A 17,865-nucleotide genomic window follows, 5' to 3' on the forward strand; every position below is an offset into this window, starting at 1 on the left:
CAGCATTCATAATCATGCAGATGTAAAAAGGGGCACCTATCATGAAAGGGTTTATTTATATGCCTCTACGAAGGTTAAAAGTTCAGATAAGGCTGATTTACTTTTGTGCCACCCATTTAAATTCTGTGTTTACACATTGTAAGTGGCTAAGTGTACTATGGGTAAGGGAGTGGCATTCATCTCTGCCAGGTAGTGTAAGTCAAGTGTTAGCCACAGAACCTTCATAGCAGTTGTTATGTACTACTTTTAAGTAGGATATTCCAGTTGAAATCCATACACGCCTATGGAAGACATGACAAATCTCCCACACAGGTAGTGTGAATTTCACATGGGGCTATCTGAAGAGCGACTCAATTTGAAATTTATACTCCCTGTGTCAAAGATTAAGGTAATGTCTTCCATGGAGGGTGTGTGGATTTCAACTGGAATAGCCCATTAGGCAGACATGATGTGGTCACTACTTGTGTGTTATTGTAACCAATAGATATTATTCTGGTATATGATACATTCTAATAAACACTTGAGAAAGTTCATGCAAATTGCATGAAGATTATCTTATTGGTTCTTAGCTGTGTTACATGAGACGATATAACACGGTTTGGCATCAACGCGTATGCGCTATTTGACCCAATCAAAGGTGCATATCTAGCACCTTATTCAGTGGCTTAGTCAGTGGCTGTGCCTTAGCTTGTAAGCGCTGAAATTCATTGGTTTCAGCATTAACCTTTCATATGGTAGACAGTATCTTCCGAGTTGTCACGGAACACGCGAGTATGTAGTGCATTCTAGAGTGTAATACGCGAACAAGATCGCAGTACATGCAACTAAAACAGTAAACAAGTTTCTTTCAAAAAAGGGGGAGTTTTTATGATGGTAACTTAGTTTTTGCTAAATAAAATAGTGTTTAGTTATTCAAATATTTAATTGACTAAGAATGAGAATAAACGTTAAACGATATGAATTATTGTTTGTGATAGTCGATAGGCAGGTTCAAAATATTGGACCTGCCTGTCGCCTACACATAATAGAGGATAGTAAAAACAAAAATTTGTATCGTTTATTCTCTAATTGTTATGGGCTACAGATGCGTCAAGCAATGACTTCACTGCCTTGAGAAGTAAATGCACCATACAACCTGCCAATTCAGTACTAGAATATTTCAAGGAACATGTTGAGGGTTCAGAACCCTGAAGCCGTAACTCGCTAATAGTCAGTATGACCAGCTCTCACAAATCGAGCATACAGTTGGCTCCTTGCTTTGGTCTTCAAAAATCAATATTTCCTTCACAATGTCTTTTGTTTTCTATTGAATTTGGTCATGATTAATGGACTGTATCTTCTATAGTGCTCTGGCAACTTTATGCTCATTTTGTGGGAGCACTGAGCAGGTGATTGTGAGTGGCGGCTTTCTGGCTCTCAACCCTCGATATGTATTATTATGGTTCATATTTGAACAATGAAGGAAACAAAAGATAGCTAATAACATTGAGAATTTTTAAAAGGATTTTAATTTAAGTATCAGTTGTACTGTATCACCTCTTCTAATATTATGAAATAAAAATGTTATAACATTTACATTTGTATGTAAACAACATTATTTCTATAAAAGTTTGTAACCATATTTTCAATGATATCGTTATGAGTTTGGCAGACAGGCGAATCCGGATTTGTCTTTTGTTAAATTCATGTTATGCATGAATTGTATTTGTGTAACATAAGTGAAAGAGGGCAGCAGTACAGTAGAATTTATTGCAAAGTAGCACATTGGTATGTATCAAAGTCGGTGACATTGTAACACCTGTACCTATCTCTGGAAGTTGTAAACAAGTATGTATCACTTACTGAGGCCAATGACATCAGTGCAGTAGATTATGTTGCAAAGTCACACATTGGAATGTATCAAAGCAGTGACATTGTAACACCTGTTCATAACTTTGGCAAGTCAAGTTGTAAACAAGTATGTATCACCACTGAGGTCAATGACATCAGTGGAGTTGAGCACAGACCCTAGGGTCTGTGAGTTGAGCATGTTGCAAAGTGACACATTGGAATGTGTCAATGCCAGTGACATTGTAACACCTGTTCATAACTTTGGAATGTCAAGTTGTAAAACAAGTATGTATCACCACTGAGGTCAATGACATCAGTACAATGGCCCATGTTGCAAAGTCACACATTGGAATGTATCATGGGCAGTGACATCGTAACACCTGATCATAACTTTGGAATGTCAAGTTGTAAACATGTATGTATCACTACGGAGGTCAATGACATCAGTGGAGTTGAGCATGTTGCAAAGTCACACATTGGAATGTATCAAGGTTAGTGACATTGTAACACCAGGTCATAACTTTGGAATGTCAAGTTGTCAACAAGTATGTATCATTACTGAGGTCAATGACATCAGTGCAAAAGATTATGTTACAAAGTCACACATTGGAATGTATCACAGTCAGTGGCATTGTAACACCTGTTCATAAGTTTGGAATGTCAAGTTGTAAACAAGTATGTATCACTACTGAGGTCAATGACATTAGTGCAGTAGACCATGCTGCAAAGTCACACATTAGATGTCAGTGACATTGTAACACCTGTTCATAACTTTGGAATGTCAAGTTGTAAAGAAGTATGTATCACTACTGAGTGTGTGCCACTTCTAGCGTATTGCCATATATTCCTAGCACAGGAAAAAATTCTAAACATAAAAATCTATGAAGTCTTGATTAATTTGAAAAGAAATCATGTTAGCCACCCTACGCCATATTAAAGAAGCTACAATGCACGGGCACTAATGCCCCTATCATACAATAATTTGTCGTGTTTTCTGATTGCGTTGTATGTTACAAATATAAGGCAGGCTCCTTAACTCCACCCACTTTACAGAATTCATGCTTTTTTCATCAATTTCAGATTATGTTGCCATAGGACTTTGCATGATGAAATCAATGTCACTCTGAGTAAGGCGATTCAATGGCTCAGCGACAGAAACCTATTGATATCTCCATTGGCTGTGAAAATAGCCTCCCAGGGATAGCCTATGATATTAATGGTATTATATCAGGAACTCATAGGATGTGCATGTCCATTGAGCAGATGTGTGCAGATCACAGGCAATACACAGCATCTAATGAGCTATTCTGTTTGAAATCTGCTATACTCCTGTGGAAGGGAGTATATTTTCAAATTAAATTGGCTAGGGTTAATAATTTTGAAACCCATACTCTCCCTGTATATGGCTTAACTTACATCTTCCACAACTAGAGCGAGTATTTCAAATGGAAGTTACCCAATTGTCTATTCTATTAACCCCATATTCCGCCTGAATCTTCCACAGGGGAGTGTGGATTTCAAATGGAATAGCCAATGGAGATCTGTCTACTGCAGTCATCAAATATAAAATCAACATTGGGCTATTCCAGTTGAAATCCTTACACTCCTATGGAATACATGACCTTAATCTCACACACATGTACAGGGATTGTGAATTTCAAATGGGGCTACCTGAATGGGTGACTCCCATTTGAACCTCTACTCTCTGTGTGGGAGATTAAGGTCATGTCTTCCACAGGGGCGTATGGATTTCAACTGGAATAGGCCATTGATTGCATGTCAAAGTCTAGCACTACTTTCAGGCTCTATTGCTTTTATATATTATCCAGAGAGGTTGCGCCAGCGCTAAGCGCTTCGGTGGAACGGCTCATGCTACGCGCTCGCTAAGTGCGCAAGGGCCACAAACTGCGGCTAGTCAAAGTCCTGCCCCCGACAGTATGCATCATGTAATATGGTGGCCAAAAAAAGAGCTTAAACTTCGCACTTTTATTGTAATATTATGTAAAACTCACTTCTGGTATTTGTATATTTTATAGAATAAATAACTTTTTTTTACAGAAAACTGACAATGTATCCTTGTATTCATTGTTCATATCTATCTTCTAATTGTTCAAGAAGCTGTAGCAACGGTTTCACATTGTATGGAAACAAACCTCGGTCCGAAATCTTTTCAACAGAATATCGCAACCTAATAAGAACAGTCATCGTTTCATCAAGGATGGTGTTTACTTTAACAGGACTAGAAGTAGCGGAGTCTATTGAGCTTTCACTCTTGCACTGTTGAGGAGATTCTAATGCTATATTTGGTAATTTTGTTGGGCTGCCATCGCTATCTGAAGATATTTTTCTCTTTTTACATGCTGGTGTGGTCTCAATGTCATCATCAGTAGTTTGTACAGTAGACACAGTCTGCATTTTAATTTCACATTTTCCAAGACTGCCTTGCATACTTAATACTTGGACATTTGTGTAATTATTTAGATCCTTTCTTTCATCAGCTAACTTCTTAATTACTTCCTCCATACTGCTTGCTATCTTATCACTTGAGGGGTTCATGCTACCCATGATACTATTTGTAGGGTTTGCTTGCTTCCCATCTATTGTTTTTCCTTTGTGCATTACTTCATCACTACTGTCCACCTCTTCGCTGCAACTGTTTGTCGACGCCACCCTACCGGGGATACTAGAAGAGAAATAGCGCCAATCGGATAGAACACATCGTATATATCGCACCAAATACAACAGAAAGCAGGTTTCATTTGATATTAGCAAATCTAAGAGCAAGTTGGGGTCAAAGGTCACTGTGTCCAAGAACTCAATGAAGATTACATGTGGATTTAATAGATCCATATCATCATTGGATAACAGCCCAGTTGAAGAATCTTGTACGGCTGGCTTCACAGGATTACTTCGCAATAGTTTGTAGAGCTGAAGGGCCCTCATCATGATCAGTATGAGGCTGTCATCTTGATCGGCAAACAGTTCAAACAACCATGTACTCATCTCACTGCCTTCCTTCTGGTCTATCTTGGTTATGATATATTTAGACATAGTATGCAGGCAGATGAAAACATTCTCTACTGCTTCTGCAGAATGAAAATAAGAAATTCAAAGGCAAAGTAAGTCAATAAAAAGCTCAATTCCTAAATTTAATAAACATAATTAGAGTGACAAATCAAGAATTTTGAGCAAATTGAGTTAAAGCATGTTTCTTACTATGTTTTAGCTGATCTTTCATTTTCACCAAAAATTTATGGAACATATTATTCTCCGATAATACCGATATAGGTATCAAAATTAGGATTTGGACGAATCGCACCAAACTGCAATTAATAATATATGTTCAGCTAAATATACGATTCATCGCTGTCAAATTCATTAATCGCACTTAAGCACAAATTGTCCAAATCAAAATTTCAATATCTACATCGGGAATAAGATTTACCATTAATATTTGGTGGAAATGAAAGCTCACCTGAAACATAATCATAAGCATATAATAACTCAATTAGTTATGCATATTTATATGACTTTTTTTTCTGAGGTTTTTACTTACCAAACAAGTCATTAAAGACAACATGTACCTAAGATCAGTAAAGTTTGTGGTGTACCAGTTTACAGGTTTACAATTTCATTATAAAGTGCAATAATCATTACTGATTTACTCAAATAAATATAGACATGTTTTAGTGCTTATATTCTTAAATTGTAACCCTCTCCACATGGGTGTCGACTGCAGACGACAAGTTCAAAATTTTCTTAACAATTCAAAGATGTCAGAATTGTATATTTCAATGACCATATTTGCCATCAGCATGAAAAATGCATTAAAATGAGTACAAACAAGCCTAGTATCGGTCCAGTGGTTCTTGAGATAGCTCTTGATATTTTGAGAAAATATCTCAAAAAGCTATATGGTTAGCATGCAGAGCTTTTGACCTTTTTGGTAAATCCCTTAAGCCTTTGCGAGTACACCTGAGAACTCGTCATTTGATGTTACACCGATCTGACGTCAAATGACGAGTTCTCAGGTGTACTTGCAAAACTTATGGATTTACCAAAAGGTCAATCCTCATCCACCTACCTTTGTTGCTTTCATTCTGTAGTACCATAATAGCTGCTGACATCACCAGTTTCACAAGCCCTCTCATCAGTGGGTAATCACCATTACAGAAACCACCTGTCCTTTTATCTCCACTCCTCGTAATATTGATACCACCAAATCCTAGATGTACACCCCTGTATATAATCTTCTCAAGCCATCCACACCTAACTTGTGTCACAATTTTGTGCACGATATTATACAAATCGGCATTCTGAACAGTGTGTAAATCGTTTGTAGTCTGATTTTGATTATCAAGAACATGATCAAAACAAGAGTTTATAATAATTAAAATCTTTTTTGTTATTACTGGGGACAGATTGTCTAACCATAAAAAATCTGATATTTTCTGAAGTATTAAAGTTTGACTGTGTTCTGCCATCTGTGATGCACTTGAGTCATATTTCAACATTCCTTGGAGCAGCTCCAGGAAGGCCATCAAGATCTTAGTCAATTCATTGGAAGAAGTTATCACCAACTCTCCGGTGTTTTGCAAAGAACTTTTACCAGAGCAAGACTTTGCCATCTGAAAGAAAGCCTCCATGACAGATGGCAGGTCCTCTATTACCACAGCACTGCAGTATTGGGATAACAGGTGCGAGTTATCTGCAATACAATCAATAGAAATAAAATAAGAATGTGTAAGTTTTAAGGGGGTACTACACCCCTGGCCAATTTTGTGCCTATTTTTGCATTTTTCTCAAAAATTATAGCATATTGGTGACAAGTAAGATATGTATATTATAGGGGCAAGGACTACAACTACTGTACTGAAAATTCAGCAACTCAAAGTAAGTAGTTATTGATTTATTGATTAAATATTGGTTTTCCCTCATTTTTGACTGTAACTCCACAACTGCTGTCTGTGCTGAAATAAAATTTCCAGTGCAGTAGTTGTAGTCCTTGCCCCTATAATATACATACTTGTCCCCAATACGCTATGATTTTTGAGAAAAATGCAAAAATAGGTACAACATTGGGCAGGAGTGTAATACCCCCTTAATGTGGGTCCGAGGTTAGCAAGTATTGAGACAAAGAAAGCTGGCAGACATGAGGAATGGTATGGATTAAGGAAATCCCAAGGTTGATAAAAGGAGTGTTCTCTTCAAATGTGCTATTCCAGTTGAATCCATACACCCCCTATGGAAGACATGACTTTAATCTCACACACAGGGAGTGTGAATTTCAAATGGGATTACCTGAATGGTGACTCCCTCAATTTGAAATCTACATCCCCTGTGTGGGAGATTAAGGTCATGTCTTGTCACAGGGGTGTATGAATTAGGCCGCTATGAATTTCAGCTGGAATAGCCAAATAGACTTACCACCATATGTATGACACAATCCTTCCATACAGCTGCACACATCGTTCTTTTCATCAGTGCTTTCCTTCTCACCAACATTCTTGAGTGCATCCAATGTGTAAACTATTTGGTTGACTTCACTTCTAGAGAACCCTTTTCTATTATTGAATATCAATGGTGTGATGCTGCTAATGAGATCCTTGAGGAAACTGGGTTGTACATGCTGTTAGAATAAGATCATTAAATTGAGTGAATTTTGTGACTTAATTCTATTGCAGGATTGAAATTTAATTTTATAATATGACTGTTAGATTTCTGAACCATCACCTGGAATTATTATAAAATATTGTGACGACCACTTCAAATTTAATTGGTTTTTTTCCTGGCATTTGATCATTATTTGTTAGACCTACAAAATACAAATTTATATTTTCAATTATAAATGCCATTGGTCCATGGTTGTACAGTATGTACACTGTGACTACATTGGTTGGCACTGGTCAGCAGTAACCAGCAATGCGCTCAAAACCCAGCAGGCCTGTGGTATCTACTATAAACATGCTTACTGTTGCTGATGAAAGATGCTTCTAAAAATTATGAGGTAGGAATTAATTTCTTGTGTTTGGATCAAAAGTTTAACTTTGATAAAAGTGTGTGCAACAGTAACAAATTAACTTATTATTACCTGAATATGGTTAGCAATTGCAGCTGTGAGACACTTTCCAGCACAAAATGCTATCAAGGAGTTCTCTGCTTGCAGAAGACTTCTCTGGAAATGGAAACAGAAGATGTTTAGAGCCATAGTTTTTAATCAGGTCATTAAAACTTCACTTGTCAAGAAGTCTAGCTTCAAATTTGCTTACCGATAGCTTCACATTCAAGGCTAGAGTCCAAAGCTATAAGTTTAACAACATGTAGGTATGCTAGGTGAATTCACATTTGCCATCAAACTGCATCATTTTATATATCAAATTAAATTTTAAGCCCTTGAATAAAGAAAGCCAAAACTGAAAACCTTTTTGTCATTGCACTTTCCGTAGCAAAGTTATATCTTGTCAAAGATTGACTTTCATCAAAAAGATTCTGCTAGCAAAATTCCCCAAAACAGCATTTCGGTGGTGTTTCTAGATCTTAGTCTCATGATGATAGCAGCTTTTTTTAATGGAACTGCTATCAAAATCCCTCATAAAAAATCATATATTTGGGTCAAGTGAAGTATACAAAACATATTTATGTAGGTTTCCTTGACCAGCCTGTCCAATCTGTTCTTTTAAATTTCTATTTAAATATGTATTGTGTTTGGGCCCCGGTCTAGGCGAATTTGGCTGACTAGCAAATGCCTCTCATACCTACAACATGCGATCGCAACAAAAATAGTGCTGAAATCATTCAAATCAAATTGCATTTCCAACTCAATTTTAGACTGTTCAAATTTCCAGCACTGATGTTGCAAATTGATGCATGTCACTCCGTCGATCATACACCGAGGTCAATCCTATTGATGTGAATATGGTCTCACACACCACATATATGTGCAGTGTTAACAACATTGGTTGAATCTGTGTTCAATTAATATTCCGATCATATAAATTTTAAAGCAAAGGGACACATCAGGGTTTTTTTAAATACCGGATTTTGTCCCCGGGATTTTGTCACAATACAACTCTCAAAGTCGCGCATTATGATTTGTTGAAACGCATCACATGAAAGACCTTAAATTACAATAAAATGAACAGAGCAAGAGCAATGAACTTTATGTTCTTCTCGCACAGCAAAGCGTGTTACAGAATACAGTAAAGTGCCGTAACACATTCCACTCAAACATGTCAAAAGCATTACCATGATTACTATTTAAATCAACAAGAAGAAAGTATTATTAAAAGTAAGGGTACCTTAATTTTTTATATACATTAACATACCAAGCAATCTAGAAATGCTGCATCTTCCAAAACCATTTTGGAGGTGCCAAAAGCCCATCTGCAATGGTTAGCTTCAAACAGATCTGTCAGCAGAGAGAGTTTCTGTAGAATGACATCACTGTGTTGAGATTTGCCAGTCAAGTCACACAAAATCTTCACAGTGTTGTCCTTGTAATCGCATAAACACAGCTGTTGTGTGAGCTTTTTATAAAGAGATTCATATGTGTATGTATTTAGGCCATCTTTGACTTCTGCCATCATCATCTGAATTTGTGAAATAGCTATCAAAATGTCAAATACATTGCATGAGCATGTGAGTGAGTGTTTGCATTCAGTGGCAGGTTCCTGAATCAAAACATTGACCCACGTGAGTGACCTTGAAAAGTTCCCACGATGTTACTAGTATGAAATTGTCATATTTCCCTATAATAAAAAAATAAATATACGAACTGCTTAAATTGTCATTTGTCCTCATTAATACAAATATTAGATAATATTTGACATAATTATGAGCTTGAATTGATGATAACGCTTAATTATGTGTGAGAAAAATCAACTGACATGTTTTATTTAGACTTTTACAACAGTTAAAAACACACCAAGAAGTAGAACTTAACTTCCGGGTTATGTACCCGGAAATAGGAACAGTGTCAACGCACGATTGGTAAACTGAACTTGTTTCAGAGCTTCTGAATTACACTGTAACTTATTTTTCTACTTCATTGACTATTCACCAACATCAAAATAATGTCTACACCTACGCCAGTAAGACCAGCTCCGCCTCGGCCGGCGAAACCAGGTACGAATAGATCATTAAATAATTAAGCTTTTAAAAAAATTAAATTGGTTTTTTTTTAAATTTAAGCTTTCATGCTTTTTTAATTCTAAGTAATATTATGACTAGAGCTCCAAATAAATCTATGATCAATCCTTCTTCATTTGTGGAACAACTAGACGCAGTATGCATGGTAGGCAACGTAAAAATATACGCTGCTTTGTGCATAAAAATTGCCACTACAATACGAGACCTTGCCTTGGCTTTTTCTAGTCATGCCGCATGCATGCCGAGCTCATGAGCTGGGGGGGGGGGCGCTGACATTCCAGCTTCAATATGGTGAAGACTTTTACTTTGCTCCTTTTCAACAAAGTTTTTTTTGAAAACACATTACCAGATTTTCCCGAAGACAAAGTACCCCTTTTATCTGATTTAAATACTCCTATGCTGACAATTTGGCGATCCACGCTACCGGTCAGTATATAGGTCACTTTTCTGTAATTACATTGTACTTGTATTTGGTAACACATGCATGGTGACCAACTTTTGCTGTGAATGGGGGGCAAGATTGTTTGGACAACAAGCAAGAAATAGTCTTCAGGTTTCTTGGTTTTCTTTTGTTTTTTATTAATTTTCAAAAACTAGAAAATGTTCTTGCTTTTGTTTTTAATTTTGAGCAACTTTGAGAAATATTCACAAAAAATGGTCCAAAAATGCTAAATTTTGTAAAAAAAATCATACAAAGCATGAGTTTCACCCAAATCTCAAAGTTAATGTTTGAAGCATTTTCTGGACATTTCTAGTTTTTAAAAATTAATAATAAAAAAATTACCCTAAGTCAATTATGAATGATCCTACATGTAGCATTTAGCTCTAGGTCCAGAGACACTCCAAAATCGAAAAAATAAATAAAGTGTGTGCCTTGTTAATGAGTGACATAAGTATAAAGCTTTGTATGAATTCCCTTTATGAGCGCTGCCTGCGCTGACCAACGCTTTGACACATAATCGGCCAATCACATTATCAATTAGTTGATTATGATTGGTCAGATGATTGAATCAATCAATCAGAACCCACATCTGTGTTTACCCTCTCTAAATGTAAACAAGTGCCATTCTCTCCCATCAAGTATATACCTTTAAATCGTACAAATTTCTAGACATATGAAAATCTCATTTTGTTGTTGTTGGTTGTTTTTTTTTGTCAATTTCAGGTCAAGTGAAGGTGTTCCGTGCATTGTATGCATATAATGCACAGCATGTAAGTAACTAATTAATCTATATTTTTGTTGGTTTTATAACTTTCACCCTCATTAACGTACAACTTCAAAAATGGTGTATAAATGGCTATAGTTTAATAGCTATAAATATCTTGACATATTGATAACACAAAGGCTTTTAGATGTCACATCCAGGGAGTTAGTCCTAGAGAAGGACCAACAAAGAGGTGGACAGACTGCCTGCTAAAGTCTTATTCAGATTTCATTTGACAGCTTAACCATCGCGTATACGCGCGCGACTTCAAGCGTGTGCATTGGACCTTGTGCAAATAATGGCGCTGGACGGCTAGCAGTACGCTTTAATTTGTATTTAAAGGGAATCTGAATAAGACTTTACTGCTAGCTGAAGGCAAAAGAACCAACTCCATAGTAAACGCCAGCCATACAGTGGAAGACCGAACAGTTTGGCGGATGTGTCAGATGTGGATGCCACCACTCAACCCCCTGCTGGAGTGTGCATGTACATGGCATTGGTCAAGGTCAATTATTTATAGCATGCATGTCTACAAAATAAAGTAAAAAAAAAAGATGAATTCAGTTGTTTTTAAATTGACTTGCAGTTGCATGTATGTATACTATAATTATATACGGTGCAATATATTTTCCTACAGGATGATGAATTGAGTTTTGATGAAGGTGATATGCTGTATGTTTTAGATGTGGTAAGTACCTGTTTGTTTCATCCATCAATTAAAAAGCATATAAACATCAAAATGACAACAAACAAAAGATGGAGGGAGATGAAAGTAGAAAATCCTGATGAATGTTGTACCACCGTAAAGAGGTTTGAACAAATGGCACACATTATACATGCTCACTCACACCAGCTCAGTCACTCAATGACATGAAATACATAGTAGGCATAATATTAAAAATAGTGATAAAAACATGAATTTTGAAACAGAATAAAACTTATGAGCCTTCATATAATAGCCCAAACAAAACTTGTTTGACAGAATAAAATGTATGTTTGTACAGCTGAAAACATGTTTTAATCTTGTTGAGAAAATTTAATCTGATAAATTGGGAATTTTAAAACCTTAAAGGGGTACTACACCCATGCCCAATTTTGTGCCTATTTCTGCATTTTTCTCAAAAATTATAGCGCATTGGGGACAAGTAAGATATGTATATTGTAGGGGCAAGGACTACAACTACTACACTGGAAATTTCATTTCAGTACAGACAACAGTTGTGGAGTTACATGTACAGTCAAAAATGAGGAAAACCACTATTTGATCAATAAATCAATAACTACTTGCTTTGAGTTGCTGAATTTTCAGTACAGTAGTTGTAGTCCTTGCCCCTATAATATACATATCTTACTTGTCACCAATGTGCTACAATTTTTGAGAAAAATGCAAAAATAGGCAAAAATTGGCCAGGGGTGTAGTACCCCCTTAAATAAGCCAGGGGTCCATTTCACTAAACTTTACGAAGCTTTTTCAGTTTCTAAATTGTTTGTAACTATAATCAGTGTTTTTTTTGTTTTTTTTTCAGTCAAATAAAGATTGGTATAAAGCAAAGGTTGGCAACAAAAAGGGACTAATCCCAAGTAATTATGGTAAGTTGAATGATGGAGGATAAGGTTTCCATTTTCATTTCATTTTATTCACCAGCAATCATTTAAAATACATTCAGATATTAAAAAGCATTTATAAATACAGCATGTGGGAACTGAGCAATCTGACCTGTTGGGCAGATAGCACCAACCCCCTGGGAGAGTGGGTTGGAATTGCAGGGTTACGGGAAAATCAGTGGAGGTGTGCAGGAACATGACTCAACATGTGAGTATACTTCTATTGGGAAAAATGAAGTGATTTGCGAAAAAACAGGAAAAAAACAACTTTGAATGTGATTGGTCAGAAGCCAATAGCGACTGCTTGGTTACCATGGCAACGGTTTTATTACCTTCATAACATGGCCAACATATCCCTACATAAGCACAACCTCACTTGAGATTGTATCATGAAAGGTTTTGGAGATATTTGCAAAAATGTTGGAATTCATGATTTCCCTAAACCTTGCCTTTCGAACCACCTTAATGTTGAGTTCAATGGGGGATTTAAGGTTTTTCATTCATTACAAAACTGCTTGACTTAACACATAATTTTTTCATTCATCATCCAGAACGTTGATGATGAAGGGCAGGAAGACGAATTCTTTGTATCCCTTATTAATTTCTCTTTTTCATTTTATATTTACCAGTTGAAGAGAGTATGGAATCAGTTGATAACCCATTACATGAGGCAGCTAAACGAGGCAATGTTGACTTCCTCAAAGAATGTCTTGCCAATAATGTAAGTATTGGAATCATTAGTCCCTGCCCATCTTGCCCCCTCCCTGTCTCTTCCACCAGGATTCTGGCTGCCATAATTTTTTTATTCTATTGCCAGTTTGTACTATGATTAATTATACATTCCACAGCTATTTGGAGTAATCTTTATTTTTGCACAGGTATTATTATCAATTGATGAGCTCACTAAATCCACACTATGCAGTTAGGAAGGGGTCAATAATACTCAATTATGTTACCTATTTTGGACAATGGTAGAGGTCCAGTGACCTTAAACCTTTTCCCAACATAAAAGGGTTATGGAATCAATTAAATCTATATTTCATTTGACAAAACAAGGTAATATTTTTTAATTAAAACAAAAACGTGCTGTATTTTTCTGGAATCAGGAGTAATTACTAAACACTAATCCTTTCCTAATTTCCTAATAGCCCTATCCCTTTAGCCTTATTCCCTAACTCTTAAACATAGAGTGCATTGGTGATTCTGAAGATATACCAGTGTATCCATGTCCCTAAAGATCCTCTATTCTATTTCTTCACAGGTATCTGTTAACAGCCTTGATAAGTCTGGTTCAACGGCGATACATTGGGCATCTCACGGTGGTCACGTAGAATGTTTGAAAATACTATTAGGAAGACCTCGCATTGAGCTCAATAATCAGGTTAGTCTACTGCAGTATTTTATTTTTACCTGCTTGTATCTTTTGGATTTTTGTTTCACCTGAACTATGCTCAAGAGGAGGACTTTTTTTTTAGTTTGACAACTGCCCTTGTTTTACTTCTGTTGGAAAAAGTAATTGTGAAAACAGGCAGTTCCAAAAGCAAGAACCTCCTTTTTGAATGAATTAGAAGATAATGCTTTTGCATTAGTTGTCTTGAGGGTATTGTGAAAAATCTAACCATTTTGCTTTTGGAACCGAGGATATTCCTAGGTCCATGCAAAATGTTTAGGTTTTTAGAACATCCGTAAAATAACTGATGCAATGTGATTAAATTTGAATAATAGGATGTTTGAGCAATTATAGTCTCAAAATGGATTCTTAAAAATTGATTTCTGACAAGTTTTGGCCAGATTGTTGTCAATGGGCTGAACATGTATCACAAGCCTGCTGTTCTGCAGTATTATCAACTGGATTTAACAAACATTTTGAAGCAGTTTGTAATAATTTACTGTTTGTACATTGTTTCAGAATAAACTTGGTGATACAGCGTTACATGCAGGCGCCTGGAAATTGATTTCAAGTTTTGGCCAGATTGTTGTCAATGGGCTGAAACTGTATCACAAGCCTGCTGTTCTGCAGTATTTACAACTGGATAATAACATTTTGAAGCAGTTTGTAATAATTTACTGTTTTTTATACATTGTTTCAGAATAAACTTGGTGATACAGCGTTACATGCAGGCGCCTGGAAGGGACATGCGGAAGTAGTCAGAATGCTTCTCAGTAAAGGTCAGTGTGTATCAACAATATTTGCTGTCATAAAAAAATATTGGAAAATACGGGTACACGGAGCGGGTGCAAGTACGATTACACCTTGTCAATACACTCTGTATATGTTTCTAACTGCTTTCCCCGTGCTTTTTTGATGAACTTCTATAATATTATTCACTCTGATGTGGAAGTGAGGTTAAAGCAGCTGTTTCACGCACACATTTATGCAGCGTCTTTAAGCATGTTTGTGTGTACACCAGCGCTTAGAGCGGCCGCAAGCTACATGAAGCTGCGCCTAATGAAATGCACACTGACATCACTGCCACATCAGGGTGAAAAATGGTATACAATATATATAGGAGATATATGTATGAAATTCTAATCGTCTTCGTCATCGAGTCCTATGGGTCATGACTGACCCTTTGTGACCCTGTTGATGATGGTATTCCAGCAGCTTCTGTCTTGAGTCAGACGGTGGGCTGCAACGAGAGAAAGGCCTGTTAATTGTTTAATTCCATCAGTCCATCTAAGCTTCTGTCCACCTCTTCTACGACTACCTTCTATGTGACCTTGCATAATTATCTTCTCAATGTTGTCACCCTCTCTTCTAGAAATGTGGCCAAAATACGCCAGTTTGGAACGTTTTATTTTTTTGCACATGGTAGCATGCTTTCCAATTTGGTTTCTTACAAATTTGTTGGCCTTATGTTCTTTCCACTATATTCTTAGCAACTTCCGTCAGCAACTTCCACCAGAAATTGTAATAATGAATCCCTAATCATGTTTTGCAGGTGGTAGAGGCGATATCAGGAATAAAGAAGGGAAGTTAGCATTTGACCTTGCAGCTAAAGATCCAGCTACTGCAGCACTTTTAGAACCACACATTCCAAGTGAGTACCAGTATGGGAACCACCCCTAACTCTTTAATGTGTGCAAGAATTTGTGCGAGAGTTGATTTGCAGATTTATGCCAAAATTATAATGTGGCCATATACAATATCAAAGACCCTAAGATACAAAATCTACCAGTGTGCACTATTAATGATCGTGTGTATAATGCACAATGGTAGATTTTGTACCTAGGGTCTTTGATATTGCACAATACAATTGAACGTGTATGGGCGGTATTATAATTCTGGCATAAATCTGGAAATCGATAGGTCGTATATGTACATGTATGGGCCACATAACTTGGGCATTACTGAAAATGTTTTCTCATTGTTTGTCTGTTTGCTTGCTTTTTTTCACCAGGACTGGATGATGAAGACTACCTTGATGATGAGGATTCTGATTAAATACACCAGCACCTTTTAAGGAAACATCAGCACCTAATAAGGAAACACCAGCACCTAATAAGGAAACACCAGCACCTGATAAAGAAACACCAGCACCTTATAAGGAAACAACAGCACCTTGTAAGGAAGCCTACTTTGAACAAACTGGAATGAACTAACTAAGTATGGTCAAGAAACATAGCAGGGCATATCTTGAGAATCAGATCAGATCAAGTAAATTTTTTTACATCACTTTAGCTTTGGATAAAATTGTATTTAAAAAAAAGTGAGTCACTACAGTAAGAATGAGTTATTCCAGTTGAAATCCATACACCCCTAATCCACATGTATGGAAGATATTACCTTAATCTTCCACACAGGGGGTGCAGATTTCAAATGGAGCCACTCATTTAGGTAACCCCATTTTAAATTCACACTCACTGTGCACTGAGGAAGACTATTGTCATGTCTTCCATTTTGGGTGTATGGGTTCGGTTGCAACTGGAATCAGGGGCGGATCCAGGAATTTTCAATAGAGGGGGCGCCAAGCCCCCGCCGCTGCTGCGGCAGCTCAGCGCCCACACAAAGTCAGGCGCCGCTCTGCAAAAATACACATAGTCAGACGCCGCTCTGCAAAAATTAGAGGGGGCGTGCGCCGGGTGGGCCCCCTCTAAATCCGCCCCTGGGAATAACCCATTTTGGAGCAGACGACACTGAATGAGTGGCTCCATTTGAAATTCACTCTTCCTGTGAGGAAGATTAAGGGTATATCTTCCATAGGGAGTGTATGGGTTGCAACTGGAATAAACCATTTTGGAGCAGACGACACTGAATGGGTGGCTCCATTTGAAATTCACACTCCCTGTGTGGAAGATTAATGTCATGTCTTCCATAGCTTTCTCCAAGTGAAATATCTCCAAAAAAAAAGGTAAACATTGGCATGAATGTATGAATCCATTATTTATGTGTATAGATATTTATCTCAAGAACAGTAAATCTGAGTTTCCTTAATCTTCCCGTAAACAGTTTCTGGCATCCTCACATTAGAGTTCATAATTCTTTATGCAAACCAGTTTGCGTAATTTTTTTTGTAAAAGTGATGGACAAATCTCTTCAATCTCTTAATTCATTTGCTATCAAACATTCCATGATTTAAATATCTAACTGAGCAATATTGACCACTGTAGTGTGTCTCAAGTTGAAAGTAACGCCATGTTGGATTTTGCAGTGGATTCTAATCAGTGTGTTCACATGGTTTCGTTGTCAGCGGATGGAAAAATTGCCTGTCAACAAGTGTGGATACGCCCTGTGGGATTAGGTTATCATGCGCAATTTGAATCAGCCATCGTGAAATCCAACATGGCGTTACTCTCAACTTGAGACGAGACAGAATATAGGCATTCCATTAGTCTAAGAAAGGTTAAGGTTATGGAGCTCTACACGTACCTTTAAATGTTAACCCCCTGGACACTACTGTCATCTAACATGATTTCTGATTGGTTGATAACTTGAAATGCTCATTTCAATTGCCAATTATGACTAGGCTTTAAAACTATTTATGGTTACAACTTGCATTTGCAGATGATCTTATTAATACCCTCCGTGATTGGTTCAAAATTGGACACAATATTCATATTGGCCAATTCTCATAGG

At 36.9% G+C, this 17,865-nt stretch overlaps 2 protein-coding genes across 2 annotated transcripts; one reads left to right on the forward strand and one right to left on the reverse strand.

Annotated features, from left to right (window-relative positions):
* Positions 1 to 3,764: 3,764 nt before the first annotated feature.
* LOC140144052 (protein Lines homolog 1-like) lies at positions 3,765 to 9,456 on the reverse strand. Its single transcript, XM_072165879.1, has 5 exons — positions 9,156 to 9,456; positions 7,922 to 8,005; positions 7,258 to 7,459; positions 5,915 to 6,538; positions 3,765 to 4,916 (listed from the first exon to the last, which is right to left on the reverse strand). Exons 1-5 carry the CDS (start codon positions 9,417 to 9,419, stop codon positions 3,913 to 3,915), a joined length of 2,178 nt encoding a protein of 725 aa, XP_072021980.1. The 5' UTR covers positions 9,420 to 9,456; the 3' UTR covers positions 3,765 to 3,912.
* A 332-nt stretch (positions 9,457 to 9,788) lies between these two features.
* Positions 9,789 to 16,856, forward strand: LOC140144066 (osteoclast-stimulating factor 1-like). Its single transcript, XM_072165902.1, has 9 exons — positions 9,789 to 9,954; positions 11,144 to 11,190; positions 11,821 to 11,871; positions 12,710 to 12,773; positions 13,418 to 13,509; positions 14,050 to 14,169; positions 14,879 to 14,957; positions 15,731 to 15,829; positions 16,190 to 16,856. Exons 1-9 carry the CDS (start codon positions 9,903 to 9,905, stop codon positions 16,231 to 16,233), a joined length of 648 nt encoding a protein of 215 aa, XP_072022003.1. The 5' UTR covers positions 9,789 to 9,902; the 3' UTR covers positions 16,234 to 16,856.
* The last annotated feature ends 1,009 nt before the right edge of the window (positions 16,857 to 17,865 follow it).

Source organism: Amphiura filiformis, unplaced genomic scaffold (genome assembly GCF_039555335.1).
Source record: "Amphiura filiformis unplaced genomic scaffold, Afil_fr2py scaffold_38, whole genome shotgun sequence".
NCBI lineage: Eukaryota > Metazoa > Echinodermata > Ophiuroidea > Amphilepidida > Amphiuridae > Amphiura > Amphiura filiformis.

Bases quoted from the DNA above. Each gene is read 5' to 3' on its own strand.
- LOC140144052 (XM_072165879.1), bottom strand. From the start codon at position 9,419: ATGATGATGGCAGAAGTCAAAGATGGCCTAAATACATACACATATGAA. The intron at 7,460-7,921 runs GTAATAATAAGT...TTATTCTAACAG, and splicing joins CAATTGCTAACCATATTCAG to CATGTACAACCCAGTTTCCT. The intron at 6,539-7,257 runs GTAAGTCTATTT...ATTGTATTGCAG, and splicing joins ATTGTGTCATACATATGGTG to ATAACTCGCACCTGTTATCC.
- LOC140144066 (XM_072165902.1), top strand. From the start codon at position 9,903: ATGTCTACACCTACGCCAGTAAGACCAGCTCCGCCTCGGCCGGCGAAA. The intron at 9,955-11,143 runs GTACGAATAGAT...TGTCAATTTCAG, and splicing joins GCCTCGGCCGGCGAAACCAG to GTCAAGTGAAGGTGTTCCGT. The intron at 12,774-13,417 runs GTAAGTTGAATG...TATATTTACCAG, and splicing joins ACTAATCCCAAGTAATTATG to TTGAAGAGAGTATGGAATCA.